This window comes from Podarcis gaigeae, assembly GCF_964106915.1.
Source record: "Podarcis gaigeae genome assembly, chromosome: 14".
NCBI classification, from domain to species: Eukaryota; Metazoa; Chordata; class Lepidosauria; order Squamata; family Lacertidae; genus Podarcis; species Podarcis gaigeae.
The window spans coordinates 43,108,552-43,136,201 of record NC_139690.1 but is presented as its reverse complement, the minus strand read 5'-3'; the positions used below and the strand labels follow the sequence as shown (position 1 = coordinate 43,136,201).

General features: G+C 46.8%; 2 protein-coding genes across 2 annotated transcripts in view; one reads left to right on the top strand and one right to left on the bottom strand.

Annotated features, from left to right (window-relative positions):
- Positions 1 to 7,325, bottom strand: part of TECPR1 (tectonin beta-propeller repeat containing 1) — a 38,519-nt gene extending 31,194 nt beyond the window's left edge. The window contains exons 1-3 of the mRNA XM_083711327.1: positions 6,888 to 7,325; positions 2,415 to 2,647; positions 624 to 806 (exon numbers count right to left, since the gene is read on the bottom strand). Coding sequence (XP_083567453.1) covers positions 624 to 806; positions 2,415 to 2,645 — 414 coding nt within the window. The 5' untranslated portion in view covers positions 2,646 to 2,647; positions 6,888 to 7,325. The remainder of the gene's footprint in view (positions 1 to 623; positions 807 to 2,414; positions 2,648 to 6,887) is intronic.
- Positions 7,326 to 12,434: 5,109 nt separating this feature from the next.
- On the top strand, positions 12,435 to 27,569 carry BRI3 (brain protein I3). The gene is made up of 3 exons (XM_083711909.1): positions 12,435 to 13,188; positions 20,755 to 20,869; positions 27,165 to 27,569. The coding sequence occupies exons 1-3, from the start codon at positions 13,023 to 13,025 to the stop codon at positions 27,295 to 27,297; spliced, it is 414 nt and encodes a 137-aa protein (XP_083568035.1). The 5' UTR covers positions 12,435 to 13,022; the 3' UTR covers positions 27,298 to 27,569.
- The last annotated feature ends 81 nt before the right edge of the window (positions 27,570 to 27,650 follow it).

Here is a 27,650-nt window from a genome sequence, read left to right as displayed (position 1 = left end):
AATAACACCATAATGAAGGTTGCTTGACATCAATACGATTTGCAGGTACGAGAATCTTTTTGTTATTATTTATTAAATTTGTCTACTAAAGCTAACGAGCCATCTGTTGCTACCCAAATCTAAGGACCTCCCGGTGCTGTTGGATTCCAACACCCACCATTCCAGCGACTGGAGGGTTAATCAGTTGTTAATTTGATTGCGCTCCAGCATCAGCATAAAAAGAGTGCAGAAGGGTTACAAGAAAAGATAACTGGAATGGTAGCTGTAATATTCCCAAAATGGAATAAGTAGTACTAGGAGAAACAACCTTGCCATGACGTCACAGACACTATCCAATAGGCGCCTATATAGCAGTGCAACTGCTGAGTCAACATAAGGCTGCTTGCTTGTACACTCAGAGTTCCTGGGTAAACCTAGCCTTTGGAGATGCCCTGAAGGCCTTTGACCTAGTGGTCCCTGCTTTCTACTACAAATAGCAGCCCCAGCTCAACGCCCCCTGGGTAGCAAGTATGAATGCAGCAATGTATTCTGGAAGCAAGACAGTAACCCCTCCCCTTCAACATTGCTCCCTCCCTCCCTCCTCGCAAGAGGACGTGGACCCCTTTTCGATATTTTGCACCTACCCCTTTCTCTGTGGGGTCCCCTCCAAAATTTTCATCCACATACCAGTCAGCTTCCCATTCCCAGTGAGGCGACGGCAACTCAAAGCTTTCGAGCATCTGATGCTTCAGCCCACTCACATCGCTCCACTGCCAGCGGTCACTGGGCAATAACTTCTCGCAGAAGCCAATCACAGGATTCCAGCGCTGCCAGGGAGTGAACAAGAAAACAATCACATATTGTACTCTCTTAATCTCAGGTCCCCAGGCGTTGCTGGACTACAAATCCCATTGTCCTCTGCTGGTGTGGCTAACGGCTAACGGACGATGGGAGTTGTAGTCCAGCGACATCTGGAGGGCCACAGATGTTTGACTTTGATTGCCTCTGCCTGGAGAGTACATTTTGGGGCTCCAATATTCAACAGATTAAATCAATTAAGAAATCATTTGTTCAGCTGAACAAGTTGAACGGCTCAGGACTGCAATACTTCAAGGACCTCCTCTCCCCATATAAACCAACCCGGATTCTGCAATTATCATATGAGGTCCTCCTTTGTGTGCCTCCTCCATGTGAGGTGTGGAGGATGGCATCACAAGACTGGGCCTTTTTTGCAGTGGCTCCCCATTTGTGGATTGCAAAGATATACTCCAGGAAGGTTCGCCTGGCACCTTCATTAAACATTTTTAGGCACTAGGGGAAAACATTCCTCTTCAACCAGACCATTGGCTGATTAATATTCCACAGCCTTTTAAAATTGTTTTTTTTGGGGGGGTATTGTTTTGCTTTGTTTCTGTTTTAACTATTTATTTGTGCTTTTATCCTGAATTTTTTTCTTGTGAACCACCCTGAGATGAATATATAAATTTAAGAAATAACAATAAAAAAATAAAAAGTACCCCATTAGTCAGCCAACAGATTTCCAGGATATATGCGCACAAACTGAACAGGCCTTTAAAAGTAAAAGCTTGAGTGAAGACTCCAAAATTATATAAGGGTGGATCTACACCCAGGGAGGAAACCCACTATAGATACCATATTTACGCAAGGCTGCCTGTGGTTTTCTGATAAACTTTCAAATAGCACTTAAAGACAAACTGCAAAAAACAACAACAACAGGAAAACATTGAAGGAATGCCAAATTAAAACCCAACGCATTCTGCACTCAGATGTTACTGTACGGGACAAAGCATGAATGAGAAGCTCTGTTAGATATAGGGCAGGCATCTCCAGATCCACTGACCCTACTTGAATGTTTCTGCCTGGCTGGAATGTGTCCTTGAACTCTGATAATGCATTGTTTGGACAGAGGACAGAGAAGAATAGCGTGAGTAACAGTGGGTGTGTGGAAACTAGCCTACTTTACTGAAGATAGTAATATTTACATGGTGGGTCCACCTAATTCTGCTGGGAAGCAACAGGCTTATTGCCCTCATGCTTTTGGGCTTCCCAGAGGAGAAGAATAAGAGTTTGGATTTGATATCCCGCTTTATCATTACCCGAAGGAGTCTCAAAGCGGCTAACATTCTCTTTTCCCTTCCTCCCCCACAACAAACACTCTGTGAGGGGAGTGGGGCTGAGAGACTTCAGAGAAGTGTGACTGGCCCAAGGCCACCCAGCAGCTGCATGTGGAGGAGTGTGGAAGCGAACCCGGTTCACCAGATTACGAGTCCATCGCTCTTAACCACTACACTGCGCTGACTCTCTGACTGGTCACAGGATGCTGGAATAGACAGGGTTTGGGTCACATCCAGCCGGGCCCTTCTTAGCTTTAACCGCCGGCTTCTATTGTGGGCTCAGCCCTTTCCTTTGCATACCTGATTCTCGTAGGTTTCTTCCTGGTACCGGATGGGGACGTCGTTGGAGTGGATGTAAACGTAGACCTGGTGGTCGCACGCAATTCCCCAACAGCACTGCTTGACGGCAGAAACCCTCTTGAACTCCAGCTCCCCATCTCTGCAGAGTTCCCAGTACTGGCCGGCAGTGGAGAGCGTGTAGACGCGGCCGAAGATGTCGACCGCCCATAGGAGAGAACCGGATGTGCTCATGGCTGGGAAGGCAAAGGGAGAGGGAAGGAAGCACAAGTATGGAGGCCGGATCCAGTTTCTTTGAAGTCTGCCCCTCGCTTCAGGCTGACCCTTGAAGGCTGCGGCTTGTAATGCAAAAGGCTTAAGGGTAAAATCCCATACCTACTTAACCTGGGAGTAAGTCTCACTGAACCCAGTGGGACTTACTTTTTGAGTAGGCAAGTATTGAAATTGAAATATTGAAATTGAAATACCGTATTTTTCGCTCTGTAAGATGCACCAGCACCTAGTTTTTGGAGGAGGAAACAAGAAAAAAAAATATTCTGAATCCCAGAAGCCAGAACAGCAAGAGAGATCACTGCACAGTGAAAGCAGCGACCCCTCTTGCTGTTCTGGCTTCTGGGATAGCTGTGCAGCCTGCATTCGCCCCATAAGACGCACACACATTTCCCCTTACTTTTAAGGAGGGAAAAAGTGAGTCTTGTAGAGCAAAAAAACGGTACTTTATTGTCACTTGTACAACTTGTATACAGTGAGATTACACGAGCACCCCCCACTCAGCTCTCTTAGTCTTAATTCCCCTCGTTTAGTGACGCACACCCACCCAACCCAAAAGTCAGTTGCCCTGTTGTTATCTTTTCATTCAGCAGCCTAACAGCTCACAGATAGAAGCTGTTCTTTACCCTGTTGGTGCAACTAATCATGCCTCTATATCTTCTGTCCAAGGGCAGGAGATCCAGAAAGTGCCGGCCAGGGTGTGAATCATCCCTGAGAATTTTCCTCACACTCCTGAGGCAACGTTCTTCAACTATTTCATCCAGCGGATTCTCGGGACAACCCATAATATCTTATGCTGTATTCACCACCCTCTGTAGGCACTTCCTATCAGATGATGTCAAACCAGCATACCACACCATGATGCAGTATGAAAGGACACTTTCTATTGTGGACCAGTAGAAGGAGATCATCAAATGTTGATTGACAGCGTTCTTCCGCAAGACTCTGAGGAGATGGAGTCTCTGTTGGGCTTTCTTAACCACCTGGGTTGTATTGATTTTCCAAGTAAGGTCTTCACGGAGATAAACTCCTAGGAATTTAAAGGAAGAGACTCTCTCCTTGCAGGGCAAGGCTGTACAGTGCTGCATGCTGACACTGGTTGGGCCCCACCTTTTTTCTCAGCCCCCCCCCCTCTTTCCACACCCAACAGACTACCAGGGGAGGGTCAGACTGCTCTTGCCCAAGGTCTGGCCTGACTACTTATGGCGACTTTTTGAAATAAGACCAAGTCTAATTTCAATATATATAGGCAGGGCTTTTTTATTTCAGCAGGAACTCACTGGAACTCAGTTCCAGCACCTGTCAGGTGGGCACCATTGCCATTCTAAGACAAGGAGGGAGGCGTTCGTGGTGAATTCCAGCACCTCTTTCTCATTTTTCACCTTTTCACCCCTTGCTTCTTCCTGTAAGACCTATTGCAGTCGTTAAGAGTCGTCAACAGGCTCATCACAGCTATCTGCCAATCACCCATTCCCACCAGCCTTCTGATTAATACCCCTCCCCACCTTCTCACTATATAGAAGGGTCTGGAAACTTCTGTTTCAGTGTATCTGAAGAAGTGTGCATGCACACGAAAGCTCATACCAAGAACTGACTTAGTTGGTCTTTAAGGTGCTACTGGAAGGAATTTTTTTTGTTTTCTCTAGAAAAATAGTGCTGCATATCGGATTGCAGCCCAAGAAGATCAAAGAAACAAATGCAATAAATTAATAAATGTGTGCTACCACCTTTACAACACAGCCCTAAGCGTGCTGACAGATAAAGACATTCATACAGAAATCCATGGGCCCTTGGAAGTGCATTTTAAGATTTGCAGCCTTATTTTTGGTCCTACAGGGAAAACGATAAGCTGGAGTTCATCTAGCTCACTGGTTTTCAACTGTCAGGTTTGGACCTACTGCCCCATGGTTTGACCCAAGGATTCTCCCTCTTGTGGAATGCTCTCCCCAAAAAGGCCTTTGTTATATTTCTTTAGGTGCCAGGCAAAAACGTTCCTATTCTCCCAGGCCTTTGGCTAATTAAGCAATCTATGGCCTTTTAAATTAAGCAATCTATGGGGCGGTACTGTTTCTGTTTGTTACGTGAAAGTTGGAGGGCGCCTTATATGCCTCCTTCCAGCAACTCCTGCAGACAAGCTGTTGCCAAACGTCTTGTTCTGTTTTCCTGTGGACGGCATCAGCCAGACCAAGAGGGGGGTCTCGTCATCTGGGCAGCCCAGGACCCCCATACACACTGCCCAGGCCTGCGCCCCAGGGAGGACACTTCAGAGCTGCCAACACAGAGATTTGGCTTTACCCCAGGAGGTGCATCCCATTGTCTCTCGAGACAGGCAGATGCCAACAACCATGTATTTTTGTGTTCTTATATCGTAAACCATCCTCTGATCTTTGGATGAATGGCAGTATGGGAATTAAATAAATTCAATTAATTTAATAAAAAATAAATAATAATAATAAAGTAGGTCACAACAGTAGCCCTAACACAATACAAATACAGTGGTACCTTGGTTTACAAACTTAATCCATTCCGGAAGTCTGTTCTTAAACCAAGGTGTGCTTTCCCATAGCAGCGGGGGACTCAATTTACAAATGGAACACATTCAACATGTTCTGCTTCCAAGGCAAAGTTCACAAACCAAAACACCTACTTCCGGGTTTGCAGAATTTTCAATCCAAGTTGTTCATAAACTAAGCTGTTCTTAAACCAAGGTACCACTGTATATGATAAACAACATTAATAAATGGATCCCTAAATCCATGGGGTCTGAAAATGTTGCAAGCTACCACTTTGTTCAGCCATCTACTCTGTGTAGAATCCATAATGCAGGTTGCAATTCCAGGATCCTTGACAGATTGGTTATCAAGCCTTTGTTTAAATACCTCCAGTGACGGAGAGCTCCACCTTTCTAACCAGGAAACTTTGACACTGTATTTAATATCCATTTGATTCAGGCCTTCGACTGACCTGAAAACCAACAAAATAATATTGGACTTGGATTGGAGAAGGTTCAAGTGCCCACTTAGTCACAAATTCACTGGGCCACCTTGAGCAAGCCACTACATTTCATGGCCTGTAGACTACCTCACAGGGTTGTTGAGAGGATAAAATGGGGAGAGGGGAACCAATGGATTCAAGTAACAAGAAATCAGATTCTGACTCAACATCAGGAAGAACGTTCTGACCGTAAGAGCTGTTAGACAGCGGAAGGTGGACTCTCCTTCCTTGAATGTTTTTAAGCAGAAATTGGGTGGCCACCTGTCATTTATGATCTAGTTGAGATTCCTGCATTGCACCAGATGACCCTCAGGATCCTTCCAACTCTACAATTTGATGACTCTATGAAATGGAATCAAATCTATCTGTGGGCTCCTGCTTTGGGCTCCCCATGGGCATCTGCTTGGCCACTGTAAGAACAGAATGCTGGACTCGAGCCTTTGGCCTGATCCAGAAGGGTCCTTCTTATGGCAGGACTGGCCCTCTGTGATATACGCACCTCAGTAACCTTTGGAGAAAGAATGCCCAGAGGGTGTAGGGAGAAGAGGGGCGCTGCGTTGGCACAGGGAAGCAGAGATTAGCAAAGCTCGGTTCTGAAGCCGGATGCAGAAGGAGCGAGCCTACTCTGTAATTCTGTACACACACCTGCTTGGAGATAAGCCACACTCCACTGAACAGGTAGCCAGGTCAGGAGCATCCCAGACCCTGAGATGGAACCTGGAGATGGGGGTTAATTGGGAAAGAGGGTAGCAAACTCCCCCCACAAAAAACCCCAAAGCACCTCCCCAATGTCTATGCTACAATTTGCAACCGGCTCCTGCCAGTCTGAAGCTTGCAAGCTTCATGCAAGGCCTTCTTGATTTTTATTCATTTATTATCATCATCATCAACAACCGCGTCCCCGCCCACCTGGAGATTCAAGCCCCTCCACCTGCCGCCTGGAGGTGGCGAGGCAACCCTGGAGCCTTCAGGCCAGATCCTGCTGCCGAGGAGGCACGCACCGGGCGGCGCTGTCAGCTGCCACAGCAAACGAGCCGTCGGAGAGGTCATGTGCCATTGCATCTCTGAAAAAGCAAAGCTCAGCGACCACCATAAGAAAACCGAAAGTTATGGCCGCGAAGGGGCCCGATGCGAACTGCGACCTACGATGGACATCCCAGCCAAACCCGAGAAGCTCGCCTATTAGCCCCGCTCAGGTTCTAATCTCCTTACCTGAACGTCCAGCAGGACGGCCGCTTTGGGCTTTTCCTCCACGTCTTGCGCACCGGGAGCGGCGGCGGCAGCAGGAGACGCGCGCAGCTCCGGCCGCTGCCTCCACCAGCAACCTCAAGCTGGATGGAGGACGAGGAAATCCGGGCCAACAGGAGCCGCCCGCTCATTGGCAGAGAGCTCGAAGCCCTCCGCTGCTATTGGCTGCGGGCGGAATCAGATGGATACATGGCGTTCTATTTTCCTGCACAGTGTTCTATCTCCCCCCTGCGTCGTAAGGCGAGCCGTCCGCCCTCCCACGACCGGCTGCTCCCGTATCACGTCAAGGGGTGTGCGCAAGAACTGTTTGTGGTGGGCCATCTGGCTCTCGGTTTTTTCCCCTCACTTTCTCTTTCCAGTTTCTGCATCTGGAATAAAAAGAGAAGTAGGAAGGAGTTGGCTGGAAGAGCTTAATGCTTTTGCCTGCGAATATGTTAACGTGCTTTGTTTTGTGCTCTTGTTGTTGTAAACCGCCCCGCGATCCTGGGATGAAAGGCGGTATAGAAATTGAATAAATGAATAAATGAACGAGCCCTCTGACTGCTTATTGCAGTTATCCTCGCACCCATCCATCCTGCATGGTAGATTAGGCTGTGGGAGGCAGTGTACTGGACCCCATGGCCACCCAATGAGCTTCATGGCTGAGTGGGGATTCGAACCCTGATCTCCCTTAGATGGTAGAGCATGGGACCCAGGGTCGTGAGTTCGAGTCCCATATTGGGAAAAACAATTCCTGCATTGCAAGGGGTTGGATTAGATGACCACCCAACTCCACAATTCTATGATTCGGGACGCGGGTGGCACTGTGGGTTAAACCACAGAGCCTAGGATTTGCCGAACAGAAGGTCGGCGGTTCGAATCCCCACGATGGGGTAAGCTCCCATTGCTCGGTCCCTGCTCCTGCCAACCTAGCAGTTCGAAAACACGTCAAAGTGCAAGTAGATAAATAGGTACCTCTCCAGCGGGAAGGTAAACGGCGTTTCTGTGTGCTGCTTTGGTTCGCCAGAAGCGGCTTAGTCATGCTGGCCACATGACCCGGAAGCTGTACGCCGGCTCCCTCAGCCAGTAAAGCCATACCCCTCATTGGCTTTCTCTGGCACTCTCTCTGAGGTTTTGCTTTGATTCTGCCCAGTGTGAATGCGTCTTTGCTTTCTAATAACACCTCTTTTGTTGGCCTGCAGGGAGCAGGATAAAGAAGGCACGTAGAAACAAGTCCAGTGTACAAAGGCAAAGTTATTGGCCCTGGAGTGTACCTTGCAAGGTTGCCTAGAAGAGAAGGAGGTCCCCGGGCTGAACCAGGTTTCCCTACCCCAGTCAAGGACGATGGGAGTTGTAGTCTGACAACATCTGGAGGGTTACTGTTTCCCCACCTCTCACTTAGGGCTTTTGAACTAGGGAGGTGTGCCCAAGTCTTTGTGGAAAAGTTGGGTTCTTGGGCAGGATTTGGAAGAAATGAGCGAGGTCGCATCTCACAAGCCTTGTTGAGAGAGGCATCTCGAAGTCTGGGGAAAATTAAACACACTTTGGTTCCTGCTCATAGCACCCTGTTCGCCCTGTTCATAACATCCCAGTCACTGTTTTCCACCTCCACACACCGCCCTACACTGTTCTGTGTGACTGCCAAGTAATTTAACTTCACGCAAGGTTTAATAAGGAGGGAGGAAAGGATTCCATTTGATAATCCATCGGCATGTGACCAGATGGCAGTCGCCTCTGAAAGCAGAATTGATATTGTCTCCCCGCCCTTTCCTTTCTAAGCAGACAAGGCTGCTTTCCTTGAAATGAGAACATTTCCTGCTGATGAAAGATGACAAAGGACGAGCCTGTCTGAAAAGGGTATGTTGTGTGATGGGCTTAAGGAGAGACCCATAACTCAACAGGAGAGCATATGCTTTGTATGCTGAAGGTTGAATCCAGCTATACATCCAGTTAAAACAGATCAAGCAGTAGGTGGGAGCAAAAATTCATTTTCCTGTTGCTCTGGAGAGCTGCCAGTCAGAACAGACAATATAGGGCTCCCTGCATTGCAGGGAGTTGGTACTAGATGGCCCTCACGGTCCCAAATATTGATTGTACTTCTGCAGAACTTAGGGTTCGGCCAAGCATGCCGATTCTGGTTTCTCAGTGCTCTGATTCGGGCTCAGTTTCTGCCAGCCACTTTCGCTTGTTACTTGGAAGAGGAAGGATGGCCTTTAAGAACAAACTTACAGAGAACAGGTCCAGCAAGGACTATTAGTCATGAGAGCTAAATAGAGCCTACACGCTCAGAGGCTGTATATCTGAACAACGCATTCTTGGGACGTATAACGGGGAGTCTTGCATTTGGGCCTGCTTGTGAGCGGCTCCCCAAAATATGTGTGAACAGTTGGACTGCAAGGGGATAAGGGGAGGGGGTTCAGCTCTTTCCCCTTGTGTGACTATTAGAGCAATAAAAATGGAGGTGCTCAGTTTATATGTGAATGGGGCAGACACATGAGGGCTTAGGCCCTCATACCTATGGGACCGCCTCTCCTGGTATGCCCCGCAGAGGACCTTAAGGTCCATGAAAAACAATAGTTTAGAGGTCCTGGGCCCTAAGGAAGTCAGACTATCCTCCACCAGGGCCGGGGCCTTTTCAGTCATGGCTCCAACCTGGTGGAATGCTCTATCCCATGAGACTAGGGCCCTTCAGGATTTAATCTCCTTCAGTTGGGCCTGTATGACAGAGCTATTCTGCCTGGCCTTTAATTTGAATTCAGCCTGATCTTTTATTTCCCTTCTCTTCCCTCCCCCTCCCCTTTTATGAAGATCACCTGCTCTGAGACCCCACAGCTAATTCTCCCCTGGCCTCTTCGCTGGCCCAAGTAGGACCAATTCAGCCAGCTAACCCTGGGGGTTATCTAATTGATTTTTGATTTTTATTGTCATTCATGTTTTTATACTCTATTTTATGCTGTTTTTATAATTGAGTGTTTTAAAGTGTTTTAAATTTGTTGTTAGCCACCCTGAGGCCAGTTTTTGAACTGGAAAGGGCAGGGTATAAATATTATTATTATTATTATTATTATTAAAGCAAATGTTGCTTTCTTAATCACATCTGCTTTTGTCCTGTGAAAGGCCACTTTCTCAACTCAAACCACATCAACACAATTTTGCAGACTGCAGCTCACATTGGTTCTAGCCAACAGGGAGGATGGGAGGTGTTACCAGATGTTAGCTACCCCTTCTGATTCAAAAAAATCAAAGGATCATAGTTGGAAGGGACCCTGAGGATCATCTAGACCAACCCCTTGCAATGCAGGAATATGTAGCTGTCCCTTATGGGGATTGAACCTGCAACCTTTGTGTGATCAGCACCGCACGCTAACCAACTGAGCTATATAATGCGGCATTAGTAATTTAAGCCGTTACTTGTTTGCTAATTGCATTTATAGCCCACCTTTTTCTCCAAGGAGCTACAAGGTTTTCCCCTTCGAGTCCCACAACAACCCAGTGAGGTAGGTTAAGCTGAGAGCCAGCAAGCTCCATAGTTGAGTGGAGATTTGAACCCTGGTCTCCCAGGTCCTAATCTGTTGCACCACACTGGCTCTGTTACACCACTGAGCTGTTACGTTCTCTCTCTCTATTGGACTGCAACATCAGTAGATCAATTGGCTAAGATTAATCCATTATTTTCTGTTCAGTTAAAAAGGGCGGTGTTAATTAACCGAACATTATTTTTTAATTAATTTGTGGTTTTAGTTAATCACAAAGGACAGAATGCCTCTTTTGAGATGGGGATTCCCTCCTAGAACACCCCTCCAAATGCCCCTGCTACTGAGTTGTTAAATAAATAGAAATCTTTTTTTTTTAAAAAAAGTGAATTTACTTGTGCACAAATTTATAGAAGTTTCATTGATTACAACTCACTTGGAATGAAAACCATTCTGCGATATTTTATTTACGAGCTGGAAGTTGACAACTACCCCTAGGAATAAATAAATAAAGTATAAAACTCCCATGGGTGAATTGTCTGAAAGCGAGAGACAGACCCTGATACAACTCTTTTAAAAAGCCATTTGAGAAGGAAAGGAAGTGTAAGGGGGGGGGGGGCAGAGGCACTGAGTTAGTAGGGAGCTAATTGTTCTTTAACCTTGGGGAATAGGACACTGTGTGCTCTTCTGGAATATATGGAGAGGGCAGAAAGAAACTGCCAATGGTGGGGGCTCCCAGGCATAAGTGGGGTCAGCTCCCCCCCCCCCTGAAGAGGCCTTCCCCCAACCCCAGCTTCTTGGGAGAATCACAATACAGAAACAAAGCAGGTGTAGCCTTGTGCCAGCCCGGAGTTCCATTGACAGAGGACTTCACCAGTTGAATGTCAACCTGTCAAACAAAGGTCAGACTCTGTCAGGAATGATGGGGGGAGCGGCTAATATGAATGTGGTCCCCCACCCAGGCAGCAGAGCAAAGGGGGGTGTTTCCTGTTCTTGCTACAGAGAGTTACAAATCAGCAAGGTGCAGCAATTCTCTTCATCTGAAGATGCAGTTTTGAAGCTGCACCTGTTGAATTTCACCCTGTTTTGCAAAGGCACAGAAGACTTACTGGGAAAATGGAGAGAAACGAAAGGAAGATGGTGACAGACCTGAAAAGGTACCCACTTCCCCAGCAGGGGACAACAGAGAGACCTGAACCTCTCCTTGAAGAAGTGTACTGTAGTTTTAATAATAATAATAATAATAATAATAATAATAATAATAATACCCTGCCCATCTGGCTGAGTTTCCCCAGCCACTCTAGGCAGCTCCCAACAGAATATTAAAAACATGATAAAACATCAAACATGAAAAACAGGGCTGCCTTCAGATGTCTTTAAAAAGTCAGAGTTGTTTACAGTGGTACCTCAGGTTACATACGCTTCAGGTTACAGACTCCGCTAACCCAGAAATAGTGCTTCAGGTTAAGAACTTTGCTTCAGGATGAGAACAGAAATCGGGCTCTGGCGGCGCAGCGGCAGCAGCAGGAGGCCCCATTAGCTAAAATGGTGCTACAGGTTAAGAACAGTTTTAGGTTAAGAATGGACCTTCAGAACGAATTAAGTAGTTAACCCGAGGTACTACTGTATTTCCTTGACATCTGGTGGGAGGGCGTTCCACAGGGCAGGCGCCACTACAGAGAAGGCCCTCTGCCTGCTTCCCTGTAACATGGCTTCTCACAGTGTCCTGTGTCCCACCCCCAACATAAATCCTGGCTATGCTAGGAGTAAGCAGTCCCACCATGGGCGTAGCCAGGAATTTTGTTGGTGGGGGGGAGGCAGCTTTTGCTTTTTTTTTTTTTTTAGGGAATCATAGTTGAGATTTTTTTTTTAATGAAAGCACCCCATAAAATGGACATTGGGGGGGGGCAGGCTACGCCCATGAGTCCCACTGCTTCCAATAGGCCTTAACCTCTGATCTAGTTAGACTGGCGAGGGAGAATGACCCTCCTTTCGCTTATTTCAAAACGTGGCGGCCTGCCAGCCCTTGCCCCACCTCCGCCCTCCTCCTGCCCCTGAGCTGGGCGGCCCCCGCCAGGCTCTCACCCGGCCCTGGACCCCCCTCGGCCAGCTGCGTAAAGAGAGAGAGTGCGCGCGCGCGCACATGCATGCGCGCCGGGGCGTCTCCTTTAAGAGGGGGTTTCCCTGCGCCTGCCGGAGTCTCCGCCGTGTCTCCGCCGGGGGAGCCTCCTCTTCCCTCCTCCTCCTCCTCCTCCTCTTCTTCCTCGGCGTCACGTGAGCCCGAGTCTTGTGACTGGCCTGCGAGGAGCGAAGCACATTGCCGCGGCGGGCGCGCCGTGCAGCTCCGGAGTTGCGCGGGTGCGTCCCTGGCGCGGGTGGGCAGGATCCGTCCATGCCCAGGGGGCGAAGGCGGCTTGCTGCTGCTGGAGCTGCCGGTTTAGCGGGGCGAGGCTGCCTTCCCTTCCCGCCCTCCCTCTCCACCCTCCGGGCACCGAGCCTGCCGTGCGCTCTCCGCCTCTACTCGGAGAGTTGCGCGCCCCTCCGCGCTCTCCCGCCTGCCTTGCGGGCTTCTCCTCGCGGCTGATCCCCCGGCGGGGGCGGCCAGGAGCAGCAGTCTCCTCCGCCGCCGCCCTCCCCTTCGAGGATCATGGACAGCAAGCCCCTCCTCCAGGATAGACCCCCGGCTTACAGCCCCGCTAGCCAAGCGGGCGCCGGCTACGAATACGGGCCGAACAGCTACGGGGCCATCCCGGCGCCCCAGCCCGGCTTCCAGCCGCCGCCGCCCTACACCTACCCCACCGGTCCTGGAGCTGGTAAGCAGGGAGAAGGGGGGGCGGGCAAGGAGGATCTGGGTGTGGATTCTGCGGGAGGGGCGTTTAATGGAGAGGATCACCCCCCTCTCCTGAACCTGTAGGAGTGAGGCAGGTTTCAGAGCGCTGGGAGATGGGGGGCTGCAGCCCCACAAAGCGCAAGGGGCTCGCCTGTCTCCATCCACACTGCGCGCTGGCAGCCGCAGCAGACAGAGGTTTGGGGTGGGAGGGGTGTGGGTGAAGGCGGGTCACGTGGTCAGGGCAGGAGACAGGCTTGACCCTCCCGCGCCCCTGGGTGTTGGGAAAGGAGTGAGTCCCAGGTACTGGGCGCCCAAGTCAGGCTAAGTGGGTAGTTCTTGCGATAGGAAACGCTGCTCTTGTTGCATGTCGTCAGCTGTCAAGCAGGAGAACTTTTGCAATGTCAAGAAGGGGAAACGGGATTTCAGGGTTATGCAAATCATCAAATCCTCTTTGCCCTACACTTGAGGAAGTTTCCTGCCTTAAAAAAAAATATATGAAAAGTTTGTGTTAAGAAACATTTTTCTTATTCTGGGATCAGTTACACCTTATTTTAAAATAAAAGTACAGTGGTACCTCGGGTTAAGTACTTAATTCGTTCTGGAGGTCCGTTCTTAACCTGAAACTGTTCTTAACCTGAAGCACCACTTTAGCTAATGGGGCCTCCCACTGCCGCCGCGCCGCCAGAGCCCGATTTCTGTTCTCATCCTGAAGCAAAGTTCTTAACCCGAGGTACTATTTCTGGGTTAGCAGAGTCTGTAATCTGAAGTGTCTGTAACCTGAAGCGTATGTAACCTGAGGTACCACTGTATGCAAGAGTGGGGACTCGTATACTGGTTTCCAGGAATGGTAGTTTTCTGTAGAAAGATTTATTTATTAAAAGTAATATTCCGCCCTCCCTCCCAAAGGAGCTCAGTGTGGCAAACACATCAACCTTAAAACAATACAGTAAAAAGTGCCAGTTATTTCACAACAACATACTTTCCTAGATAATAATTTTAAGGCTTCAAATTTAAGATTTTAAACAGTCCAGAAGCTGTTACATGAGAAGTAGGATTTCTTCCAGTTCCTGTTAGAGCTCCCAAGCTAAACATTCCAAGGGTTGTTTTTATATTTAAAAAAGCAAGCTGTATTTCCTGCCTTAAAAAGGCAGCTCAGAAAGGCTTGTCTGCTTTCCCTTTCTGTTTTCCCTGTTAAAAATTGGATAGTGCAAAAATTCAGCCATCCCGGCTACGCTGATTGAAAAGGCTTCCAAAACAGTTTAAACATTTAATATGATTTTTTTGAATAAAAAGTTTAATACTGTCTGGGGGAATAGTAGGTACAAAATATACGTAATTTGGATACCCCCCCCCCCTACGATACAAATGTTTTATTTGTAGCTCTTTACATTGCACATATGCCAGAGCCTTGTGAGTTGGTGAGACGTGTTAAACAAAAGGAACCAGAGTTGGAAGGTTGTGAATTGAACTTTGAGTCTCCCAGAGTTGAGTCTTGAGTCTTCCTAAGAACCTGCGTTGTTTTAGGTCAGGTTCCAAATTACGATTGCCTTTTCTATGGTGGTAGAATTCCACTCGCCCTCTCTCAGCAAGGCCTTGTTATGGTTTATTCGTCCAACAATTCTAGAGAACTCTTAGAATTCTAGAATCCTCTGGGGGTCCAGATTCCGCTGGACTAGAGCTCCCACCAGCCCTGTCCATTGGCCATACTGGTTGAGGTTGATGGGAGTGGGAGTCTTAACAGGCTCACAGGTTCCCACTACCTCTGATCCCCCTTACCATTGGTTCCTGGTCATGATGGCTGCACTGAAACTCTGGGTTCAGAGGCAGCATATTTATTATTTTTAGCAGGGATGGGGAACCTCAGGTCCAGGGGCCAAATGTGGCCTTCCCAGCCTGTTGCGGACTGGGTTGGACACAGAGGAATGGTGGGAGGAATCACTAAGGGAAGGAGGCTCAGAGCCAGGGGCGTGGTGGTAGGACAGCAATGAGTAGTCAGAGGGAGAAGAGGGAGTTGATAGGGTTGATGGGAGTTGTAGTCTGCAATGTCTGGAGGGCCACTGGTTTTTAAAAGTCCCTAAAATGGCAGAGATAATATATTTTGGTGTGGAGCGGGCTATTTAGCTGGCTTGCATTTTTTCCCTTTTTATAATTTTATTGATAGTTTCCATTTATATACATTTCAATAGTTTAACAATAGTTGTAACATTTCAAACCTTGACGTACTCCTCTTTCTGCGGTTCCTTAAATTTATTTTTATCATTTCCTGCACATTCTAAATTAACTTACTGTTTTATTCATCTATTTTAATTATATATTACAGTAATCCTGCCAGTATCTTTATCTGTTTACAACTTCAAAACAAAAAAAATTCCTTCCAGTAGCACCTTAAAGACCAACTAAGTTAGTTCTTGGTATGAGCTTTCGTGTGCATGCACACTTCTTCAGATACACTGAAACAGAAGTTACCAGACCCTTCTATATAGTGAGAAGGTGGGGAGGGGTATTACTCAGAAGGGTGGTGGGAATGGGTGATTGGCAGATAGCTGTGATGAGCCCGTTGACGACTCTCAACAGGCTCATCACAGCTATCTGCCAATCACCTACCTATCTGTAACTGTTTACAACTTGTTTGTAAAATATTCAATAAACCATTTCCATTCTTTTACAAAAAGTTTATTATTTTGATTTTTTATTCTTCTGGTAAGTTTTGCCATTTCTGCATAGTTCTGCATTCCGGAGCTCCGGTCGGATCCTGAGGTTTCCGCAACTGGAGGTGCCGCTTATGCGCATGGTGTGTAGAGCGATCCTGTGCATGCGGCAAAACCCAGAAGAATACTTCTGGGTTTGCCGCTTTCGCAACCCGAAGTTCACGTTACCCGAGTGTAAGCCGAGGTTCTACTGTACTTGCTGGGGGAGTGGGGAATGTATTCAGCCCCAACCCCTCACCCCAAAGCAGAACATATTTGAGGCTTGTGTGCCTGTAAGAAGCATTTTTTCCTTGATGGAAACATCAGCTTCAAGGAAAGGTTATCTTGTTCCCTTGCAACAACTTATAGCCACAGTAAAAAATAGCCCAGGAAAGGGTGCTTTGGGACAAAAATTCCAGTTCGAGTTCAAAGGGTGATGAGCTCATGCTTCTTTAGTAATCCTGTGGGAAGTTCAGCTTGCGGTTAAGGAGGATGGATGGATGGGAAAAACGTTCTGAAATCTGAGTGACCTGAGGGCTGCCTACTCCCTTCTGGGGGGCCGCATGCTACTGTGGGTGGGGTGAGGGGCAAGAGTGGGCTGAGCAACGAATGTCCACCTTTGTACAGGCAAGGAAGAGGAATTACCAGAGTACAGGGGGCACAGTCCAGTCAGGCAAAGTGACCTGAAGGCCAGAATGGCTTGGAGCGATCTCTGTGGGGGGAGAGAGCGACTGTTAAACCATTTTGAGTACAGTGGTACCTTGCTTCCCAAACTTAATCTGTTCTGGAAGTCCGTTCTAAAACCAAAGCGTTCTAAAGCCAAGGTGCACTTTCCCATCGAAAGTAATGCAAACGGGATTAATCCGTTCCAGACTTCAACCCCTAAAACAGAAATTTAACATGAATTTCACTACCTCTATAGTTGTTCTGTTAATGGTTCTCTTGGCTTTGCAGCTTTTATCCATTTCTGCAGTCACACAATCAGTTAATCAGTAGCTGAACTGGGTTCTATGCTATGAAACTGGGTTTGTCACTAAAACAAAATTGAACAAAAAAGCCACACAAAAAAAGCAAAAACAAAAGCATCAAATATAAGCTCCAAATATCTAATCGGAAGCAGGGTACTCAAATCAGAAACGGAAAACTCAAACAGGAAGAGGAATACACTAATCAGAAATGGAGGACCAAAAATGGAACACGTTCGGCTTCCGAAAAAAAGTTCTCAAACCAAAACAGTCACTTCCCGGTTTGCAGCGTTTGGGTTCCAAGTTGTTCAAGAACTAAGCTGTTCGAAAACCAAAATACCACTGTATTGCCACTCTGCCATATTTGACAGGCAGGTGGGGCCAAAACAGCCTCTCTGGCCAAATGGACCTCACTGGTGGGCCTAGTTAGACCTGTGGATTGAAGGTTCCTCACCCTTCCTTTAAATATAATAAATCTTTCTAATAGTGAACTTGGGTGGTGTGGTAGTCAAAACTGAGGGGAGCTGGCAAAGAGGCTTGAGGGAATCCTGAGGCTTTCAAAAACCTACTTTTAAAAAGACATTCCAAAGAGGGCACGAAGGGCGGTATACGAATTTAATAAACACTCCATTAACACCACAATAAGGACTGAGCGTGTGCCATGCCTATGGAGGGCAGAGCAGGCTTCCCCAATCTGGTGCCCTCTGGATGTTGTTGGGCTCCAAACTCCAAGCCACCCCAGCCGGCATGCCTGGTGGTCAAGCAAGATGGGAGTTGTAGTCCAGCAAACATCTGGAGGGCCACAGATCTTGGCTCCCAATGTAGAGCGATGCTGATAATTAACCTCCATTGGGGGGGCTGTTATTTGGAGGGTCACAGTGGGTAAACGAGTTTAATTCCAGGTAGCCCCATGTGTTGATTGCAATGTCTGATGGCCATGTGACAACCTGGGTGTGAAAACACACGCAGAGAAGGCTTTGAGTAGTGACACCTGTGGCACAGCCATCTTGGCTGTGAGATCCTGGGTGCGTGATGTTTTTTAAGCAGGAGGAGGTGGGCTGTTTTTTTTTTAATTATTATAAAGCACTTATCCATTTTCTTGGCTGGGAACTGGGACCCTTGGCTGAGTTCTCAAACTGTAGGTTTTCTTTTGCCATTTCCGTGGTACTAAAGTATGCTCTTTGAAGTTAATAATTAGCCGAGTGTATGTCTGTAGGCCTGAAAACTGAGAACTGAAACCTGGGAACAGTTTGCTATTGCATATGGTGAATATTAAGTCTTATCTGGAAGACTTTGTCCCAGTTCCATCTTGATGAATGCATGAGAGCGTGAGTGAGTGCCAGGAAGCACGTGAGAGAGAGAGAAAGAGAGAGAAAGAATGAATCCACAAAAATACCAACCCATAAAGATTTATCAGCTATGTGGTCACTTGGAAGCAAGGCAGGGGGAGGGCCCCACTGTCCTATTTATTGCCTGTGTTAACACAGATCTGTCCTCCACTTCCCCTTCCCTTGGCTCATTTAATCATTTTGGAAAGCTGACTTTATTCAATAGATAGAAATGCCTGAAATAAATAGTGTTTTTCAATAATAAAAACGCTCTGCGTTCAGACACCACACCGAACCATAGTTTATTTTTTGACAGTAATATTAAATATTACTAGTAACAATTAAACACAATGTGCAGTACTTCTCACATGTTATAAGTTACCTTATTTAATTTATGTAATATACAGTGTCAGTTTATATAAATATTTTTATTTCATTTTTATTTCATTGGTTAGTGGGAACGCAGGGGGAGATTAATTATGGTTATGAAATAAAAGAATGAAGATTGGGTGCAGCAACGGGATGAATTTAAAAACAAAAAACAAACTACCACTAAAAATGGGGCGGGAAGTCAGTAGAACAAAAGAAAGAATTATGTATTGGAAATTTATGTGAATTTTTTTTGAAATTTAATAAAATATATATTTTTTGAAAAGAAAGCGTTGGTGTTCGGAAGGCATGGGGCGAACTGTAGAGCAGCATTCAGAAAATGCTTATCAATTTCTGTAACTAATAGATAAGAGAATTCAGGAGAGGTATGTCTCTACATGCAAACAATTTCTGTTTGCTTAAAGTCTCTGCACAGTCTCTTTTTGCATGCTCCCCCCCCCCCCATAAAAAAACATCAGCTGACTGACTTCTCCCCTGAGCAAACAAAAATGTGACTTGACCTGAATCCAGACTCTGGAAGAGTAATGTTCCCAAGAAAAAAAGAGGATTCTCTTTTAACTTTTGCAACCACAACACTAGTGCTCCCTGTGTCTGGCAACACTATAGTGGGGGTAGCCATCTGATGGGTCTCAAACCCTCGGTGAGTTAGGGGTGTCGCCTGCATGCGAAGACATGCGCAGGTGGATTGAGTGGATGAGACCAATAGTGGGTCCAGTGGTCAAGAAGGCAGTTTTCGCACGTGCTGTGTAGGGGGAGGGGGAAATGGAACTTGTCTACCTGGGAAGGCAGCCCATCTAGGAGAAGGAAAACTCTGATCCTAAATCTCCACTGCCTTGGCAGAGTATCTTCAGGAGAAGAAAAGGCTAGGGAGTGTCTTCTTCTTTGGCGATCACTCATAGCCAAGTAAGATTGTCTTCCATGGTTTTAACAATGAGTCCACAAGTGACTGTGGAGGTCAATTCTGGATCCACATGTCCTTCCACAGTGGGGACATTGGTTTCCACGCGGGAGTTGATCACGGTGTGGATTTGCCAAGCATGCCTTCCTCTTAGTATGTTTCTCCCTTGCATCCTGAGTTTGAGTGTCTTCAAAGCCCATGACACCTTTAGTAAAGGCTGGTCTCCATTCGGAGCACTTGCAGGCAAGTGTTTCCCAATTGTTGGTGTTTCACTACATTTTTAAAGACTTGCCTTGAGACAGTCTTTAAACCTCTTTTGTTGACCACCAGCATTACGCTTTCCATTACACTAGGGAATGTAAGCCCTACACAAAGCCAGAGTGAGGTCTCTAAGATGGTTTGATGGTACCTTGTGTGCCTCCTCCTGGCAACTCCTGCAGCCATGCTGGTGCCAAACGTCTTGGTCTGCTTCCCTTTGGACCACATCAGCGAGGCCAAGAGGGGAGTCTTGTCATCCGGCCAGCCCAGGACCTCCATACATACAGCCCAGGTTTGCACCCCAGAGAGGTCACTTCGGTGCGGCTAACACAGTGGTTTGACTTAACCCCCCGAGACACACTCCATTGTCTCTCTCTCTCTTTTTTTTTATAAATATTTTTTATTAAGGTTTCAACAAAATTAACAAAACACAACATAAAAGCACAACACAAAACATAATAAAACATAAAACATATATAAGTTCAATTCTTAATTTCTTGTACCTTACTTTCCCGACTTCCTCATACCTCCCCTTTCTGTATTCCAATTTCAAATTTATTTTCAGCAAATCCTTCCCTTATTTTTAGCTTACTTTTAATATTGCTTACTCTCCTTAATTTAACCGTTGTCGCTATTAACTCCTTTATTTCTAATCCAACATCATTTTAACACTCATTAATTTTGCTATATTTCTTTAAATAGTCCTTAAATTTTCTCCAATCTTCTTCCACCGTTTCTCTTCCCTGGTCTTGGATTCTCGTCATCTCGGCCAAACCCATATAGTCAATCACCTTCATCTGCCATTCTTCCAAGGTGGGTAAATCTTGTGTCTTCCAGTACTTTGCGATGAGTATTCTTGCTGCTGTTGTGACACACATACTTACCTGGCAGGGGAGATACCATGATCACACTCCATTGTCTCTCAAGGCAGACAGATGTTGACAGCTTTGGCCTCGCCTCTTAATTTCCAAAATGTTTTTAAAGCAACTTAACATGCTCCTTTTCTGCTTCTTCCCCCACCAGGATATGTTGTGCCTTCGGGTCCACCGGCGCATAACTACCCCAACACCACGTACACGATAATCCAGCAACCTCCCACCACGTCCGTCGTTGTCGTTGGCGGCTGCCCAGCTTGCAGGTATTATAACCGTTCTCATTTCTTTTACACCTCTTCTCTCTTTTTAAGTCTGGCCTGTTAACAATCCATGTGAAGTTGGAGTGGGGAGGTTTGCAGCAAGAGAGATTAGAGTCTCTTCCCCCTTCATTTTTTTTTTTTAAATGAAAAAGTAGCATTTTTCTTGTCAGGAAATGGCTGCCGTGCGGGTGTGGCAGAACACAAAATGGCTGCTCCCAGGGTTCCTTGGACAGATCCTTCTATTGGACAACAGACCTGTGTTGCTTGTCCTGTTTTCCAGTAACTAGTCTCCTGCCCTCAGGTGGCAGTGGAAGATTTTTGCTTTTCACCAGTGATTCAACAGCCCACCCAGTCTGCTTCTATATTTGTCGTAGACCCCAGGTTTCTGAAAGACCTCCTCCTGCAGAGACCCTTTTGGGAGTTAAGATCAGCAAAGTGGACCCTCTTGATAGTTCTTACCTCCCTCAGACGTTTGGTAGGTGGTGATCTGAGAGAAGGCATTCTCCGCGGCAGCCCCTTGTTCTTGAATTTCTCTTCCTCACCCCGAGGTGTGCCTGGCACTCTCACTGTACAGCTGAAGTTTGTGTCTCTTTATGCTGGCCTTTGGCACATGAGCTGTATATTTTTTGGACCCACTCCAGTTGTGATCATAATGAACTGTTTTAATAAATACAAGTGCTAAGTGCAATAGTGATGTTGTATTATTATAACAGTAGTTCGTTTTGCTCCAGACACCAAATAATCCTTTCTCTCGGGGGAGTGAAATGTCTCAGACCAGGCAAGTACGTAACTAGACTTTGATGGTTCCCCAACCATTGGCCAAATTGACTGGGGCTGGTGGGAGTTTTATCCCAGCACTCACAAGTCCCCCCACCCTTGCCTGGACCAACATGTCGAAGCTGCTGAGCAAGGAGCAGCTTGCACCAGTCAAGTCCTTAGCCAGCGGATTCCACGTTGCAAAGATCATGACTTTAATTGGCTTATTCGTTAGCAGTGTTCAAAAGCAAGGTCAGGGTGTTTTTCGAGACCAGAGGCAAAAGGCCAAGCACGCCTGGAGTATCCACCCTAGTGATAAACTGACCACTTTGTTTTTTATTGTATTATTACTTTTTTCAAACCTATCTTCTGACTTTATGTTGTCCACTGAAGGAAGTGTTATTAGTTTCCGGGGGGTGGGTGGGAATCTTTTGCATCCCCCTTAACCCAGAAAACGGCAGGAGTAACATGACAAAATTCAAGGCAGCATCCTGGACTGAAGTTCTTCCACGCCATTTTTGTGGGGGAGCAGAAGCAGGCATGTGTGGAAATGGATGCCCAACGTTGCCCAATGAAGTTTGTTCTTTCACATCATGCCCACGGGCGTGAATGAAATGCCAGTGTCTTGGCCAGAAAGCCACAGTCCCATATCACAACAGGTAGTGTGGTGTGAAAAGAACATTAGAAAACAGGACAGAGGTGCTAGCATTATAATCAGGAAACTGAACACAATATTTCCCTATGTCTTATTGTGCCACAGATGCAAAATGCCTGACCGGCCGTGAAATATTCTGGGGGGACAGACTCGCCGCTGACATTGTTTTATAATTCTTCAGTTCAAAGTAAAGGGGAATTTGGAGAGGAACACAAAATGTCGAATGATCTTTGTCGGGAAGTATCAAGAGGGTGTTGTTGTTTTTGCAAAGGATAGGAGGGAATCACAAGTGTCATGAGATGAACTTTGTGGAGCCAGAGGGTGGGGAACTTGTTTTCCCCTCTGATATTGCTGGACTCAGACTCCCATCATCTGGGGCTTTTGGACATGCTGGCTGGGCCTGATGATGGGAGTTTGCTTCCACCAGCACAAGCTGGGGAACAGATTTCTCACCCCTGTTGTAGAGAGAAGGCATCTCTTTTCCCCTTGTGGCTGTATGGAGTAAAGAGGTGAAGAGGAGAGGGCTGTTGGTGACCACTAGCCATGATGGCTGAGAACAGGATGCTAGACTAACCAGAAAGGCCATTGGAAGTTGCTTTATACAGAGTCAGACCATTGGTCCATCCAGCTCAGTACTGTCAACACGGACAGGTGGTGCAGCTCTGCAGGAGTGATTGAAGAAAGAGGGGAAAGGGAGTAGCTCCCCCCGCCAGCCAGAGGAAGCTGGCCCACTGGGGCAAGTGGGGCGCTGCCAACCCCCACCCTCACCTGTCTGCTGCCTTACCTACTTCTTGTCCAAGAAGTGGCGCTCCTCCTTAGTGTTGCTTTTGTGGAATTCAGCAAGGGAGGGGGACAGAACTAGAATTAGTTGCCTCTGCCTGCTATTGGCTTTGCTTGGGCTCCTGGCCTTCTGTTTTGCCAGTCTCTACGGGCATCATCCTCCCTGGCCGCCAGCATGTGGCCCCTGATGGATCTCCCCCCCTCTCCTCCCTGGAATGCAGTCCTTGATAGTAAAGATTCCCGTCTTTCGGTGTGAGAGATGCTAACTCTGAGAACTTTGTTACTGGCTTGGCAAATGGGCAATAACATTTGACCAAAGGTGTTACGGACAACTATTTAATAAATCCTAATAGTTCACCAAGCAGCAGCAGCAGCAGCCAGGCAGCTCAAGTGAGGGCCCCTGCTTGTGGTATAAATAAACGCTGCCTATTTTTAGAGCCTCTGGGAGTGGCGTGGCTTTAAGCCACAGGAAAGCTGCTTAAGTTCTCCAGGCAAACTCTTACTTTATAGCTAAGATTAGCCTGTCTTTAAATGAAGCCTGTTACTGTCCCCTTCCTGGCTTCCCCTTCCTTCATTATCTGATCTTAAGAGGCAACTCCCATGAAGGAAGCAGTGTGTTATTTGTGTTTCCAGAACTCTATATGGGTAGCATTGAGCTAAGGCAGTATCCTGACTCCTGCCCTGCCCATGGAAACAGGCACTAAGTTGGAGGTTAAGGCTATCAAGGGCTACTAGCCATGTTGCCTATAGGCTCTGCCTCCACAGTCAGAGGAGGGAGGGTTCTTGTGCTCAGATCCTGCTTGAGGGACGTCTTGTTGGCCAATGAGAACAGGATGCTGGACTAGATCCAGCAGGGCTCTTCTTGTGCAAGACAGAAATCTCCATTGAGGCAGAGAAAACGCTCAGCAAGAGGTAATGAGTCACGGCAGCTGCTGTGGCAGGAAAAGTGAAGCTAGCTGGACTGGAAGCAGTGGTCTTGAGTTGAAAGAGTCCAAGATCAGGGCAAGGAGGTCAGAACTGCATGGAAGCAGCAGAGCAGTCCCAATGGGTTGGCACACCCACACACCCAGCTTTTGAAGATAAGAAAAGTGTGCTTGCTCCTGCAGTGTGCAGATGCTCATTGCAACTGTTCCCAGCGGCAGAAGCGTCTCTGGGTCCTGGTTGAGTTGTCAGAGTCCTCCTCTTCGGACTATGGTCCTTCCACCTCAAATGATGGGCTGATGCCCTTCCTGGATCCTGTTGCTGTGCAACAGGGAGATGGGAGTTCTGTTTCCCCAGCTGGCAGAGCCACATCCTGGAAGAGGGAGGTACCCACCTCCTCCAGCCTCTGTTCTTGGGACTCAGCCCCCTCCTTTATGCTTCCTCCTGTATCCTCTCCTTGCCCGTCTCAGCATGCTTCTCTACTGGTGGCACCTTGAGACTCAAGACAGGCAGGACAAGGAGTGGGGAGGAAATGTTCAGCCTACAATTAAGCAGTGGGAAAGCTGCAAACAACTGCCAAACACAGTGTTCATTGGGCAGCACCCTCAGGCTTCATGTCTAGCCCTTAGCAACCTGATGAGCTCCAGATATTTGGTCTGCAAATCCAGTGAGCCCAGGCTAGCCTGGTTGTGGGATGCTTGAGCTACTAGGTTGGGGCTGGTGGGAATTGCAAGAATAATTTAGTTGGTTTCACAAGGTCTAAAATACCCATACTTGAAACTCTGAAAAACCACAAAATGACTGGGTTACACCACAAGAAAAGCTTTCCTAAACAAAAATGTATCCAGTAGGCACCGAAACATAATCACATTAGGCTTCTGTCTGATTTTGGCTTGCAGTTGATTCCAGAGAGCTGGCGCTGCAACACTAAAAGCCTGGTTTCCAGTACATACTTTAAGTCAGTGAGGGGAAGTGGACCTCATGCGCACCAGGGAAGGCCTCTCTGGGCACATCTGCACCCATGGGCAGATTTTATATGAGTCTGTGTCCCCCTTTTTTTGTGTGATGCATAAATGGCTGCCCTACTTTAGCAGCAAAGGAGCAATGCAGCCTGTTAGGGTCTAGGACAAGGGCAGGGATCCTTTTTCAGCCCGAGGGCCGCATTCCCTTCTAGGTAGTCTTCTGGGGGGCCACGCCTCTATGGTAGGCAGAGCTTGAGACAAAAGTGGGTAGAGCAGATAAACTTTCCCTTTTCCGAACCCTAACCTGGGGTAAAATCCTAAAAAAGGCTCACAACTTCAATCCTAAAAAAAGATAACAACTTTGGTCGGCCCTTCACTTCATCAAATCTGGCACTCTTTGAAAAAGGTTTGGACACCATGGACCTTCCACCTGCCGCTCGTTCTCCCAGAGCTCCCCCCCCCCCCCGGTGTCTCTTTTGTCAACTGTGTGCCATTGTTCTGTGTAGCTTGCTCTTTTCATCACTGGAGAAATGGCAAGAGTCCATTGCTGGCAACTGGCCCCTGCTGAAACACATTTGCATCTGCATTTCAAGGTCACTCCAGTTCCCTTTCTTTTTCTTTTTGGCTTTTCTTGCACATGTGATTGCCAAAGGACGCCCTCTGTTTTCGTGAAATCAACACTGCTCCACTTCTGCTCTTGAGAAAACTTGGCAGAAAACTTGTGACTTTTACCCAGAGTAAAAAATGCTGAGGCTATCTCTTTCCCCATCTGAGCGGATTCTGAGTGCCTAGAACTCTCCCCTGCCCCCCACTATGAAAATCCAACAACAACAAAAACCCCAAGAGGGATCTGTTTCTCCTGAGACATCAGTGAAGGGTGAGCTTTCTGTGTGACTGAAGGAATCTCACACGGCTCTTAAGAACGGCTTTGGAAAAACTCTCTCTAGGAGAGGTGACCTCTGTTGGACTGGGAAGCAAACGAAGAAGTTGCCAAAGGAAATAAGCTCATTTGTTGGTGCAGATGAGAAGCCTCTCTCCCCGTTTGTCGCACATATTACGTAATGGGCTATTTGGGGACAATTGCCACATCTCTTTTCTTCTCCGTCTCCCATCCTAACGTTAAACATGCAGAGTAAGCCTTGGTAATGTCTGACTGACCATGAATTGCTTCTAGTCATGTCTGGAAGGGCGTTTCTTCAAAACATCTGGTCTGGCAGCAGAAGCACCCGCCTTTTGACCAAAACAAGGGAGATCTTTTATCTCAGTTTCGAAAGCTATTGAATGCTAAGTCATCACAGGGCCTCTTGGCTAAAAGACAGTGTTGTTTCGTAAGGGGAGGGAGAATGGGAATTCAAAAGCAATTTTTAAAAAGTGCTGCATTACTGTAGGCCATTAACGTTTCTGACTTCAAGAAATAAAATTTTAAACCGAGGGTTTAAACACATATTTTTAAAAACTTGATTCTTTAGGTTTTATTTTGATTTGTATTGAAGGTTTTATCTGTTTTAAAATGTGCTGTAAGTCAGTGCTTTTCAGAGCTAGCCAATGTGGTGGACTGGCAAATTCCCCACCCCCCAATGTCCCATGGACTGGTACCATATTTGGTCTCTGAAGCATCCCAGCCAACCTGGGCTGCGGTGGAATTGTCAGGGACTAGCAGCTAGTGGTTGTTTGGGGACCACCACTTTGAGTAGCGCTGTTTTAAATTAGAATTGTACCTTGGTACTCGGACGCCTTGGTACTTGTACGTTTTGGCTCCCGAACAGCGCAAAACCGGAAGTGTTCCGGTTTGCGAACATTTTTTGGAAGCCGAATGTCCGAAGCTGCTTCCGATTGAGTGCAGGAAGCTCCTGCAGCCAATTGGAAGCCGCGCTTTGGTTTTTGAAAGTCGAATGGACCTCCGGAATGGATTATATTCGAGAACCAAGGTACGATGGTATTTGTTAAGCAAAGGTCTTCATGTAGCTAAAAATTCAAAAATAAGTTGTGAGCTAGCTTTGAAGATGAGTGTGTGGAAAGCAACTTGTTAGGGGTAGTTTATTCAAAAACATATTTCTATCATCTAAGAGACATTTAAAAAGTGCATGGAAGTTTTATAGACTTATAGATTGCTGCAAGAGACCAATCTTCAGAAAGTTTGTCATTCTGTCAAGCTTGGTGCTCATTTTATACATTTTCTTTTAAAAGAGCAATTATAGCAACTTACTTTTTCTCTCTCTTGCAGAGTTGGTGTATTGGAAGACACATTCACCTGTCTCGGTGTCTTTTGTGCCATCGTATTCTTTCCTATTGGAATTCTCTTCTGTCTTGCATTGAGGCAACGAAGATGTCCTAACTGCGGTGCAACGTTTGGTTAAGGGATCAACACAAATAGGTTTTTTGGAAGCTGTAACTATTGTAGTACCTTTTTTCTAATGTAAATGTCATGTACAATCAAGTTTATGCTTCAGAGATGATTTTGTAAAAGTGTGATGAAATTAGTCTGTCTCTTTCTCTTCTCTTGCATGCGAAACTGATCTATGAGCATTTGTGTGTGTGTGTGTAAGACACAAATCCACCCCCACTCCCCGCTTTCTGTTTAAAATGCACCTTTTGGAAATTTAAATAAAAGTGGGTTTTTGCAACTTCACTGGGGCCCAGCTCTTTCTTCTAAAGAGAATTAAAGTTTAGTAACGCCGGTGCAAACCACCACAAGCTAAGGTAGGCTTGT

Coding starts and splice junctions, on each gene's coding strand:
- BRI3 (XM_083711909.1), top strand. CDS start 13,023: ATGGACAGCAAGCCCCTCCTCCAGGATAGACCCCCGGCTTACAGCCCC. Junction 13,189..20,754: donor CCCCACCGGTCCTGGAGCTG/GTAAGCAGGGAG, acceptor TTCCCCCACCAG/GATATGTTGTGCCTTCGGGT. Junction 20,870..27,164: donor GGCGGCTGCCCAGCTTGCAG/GTATTATAACCG, acceptor TCTCTCTTGCAG/AGTTGGTGTATTGGAAGACA.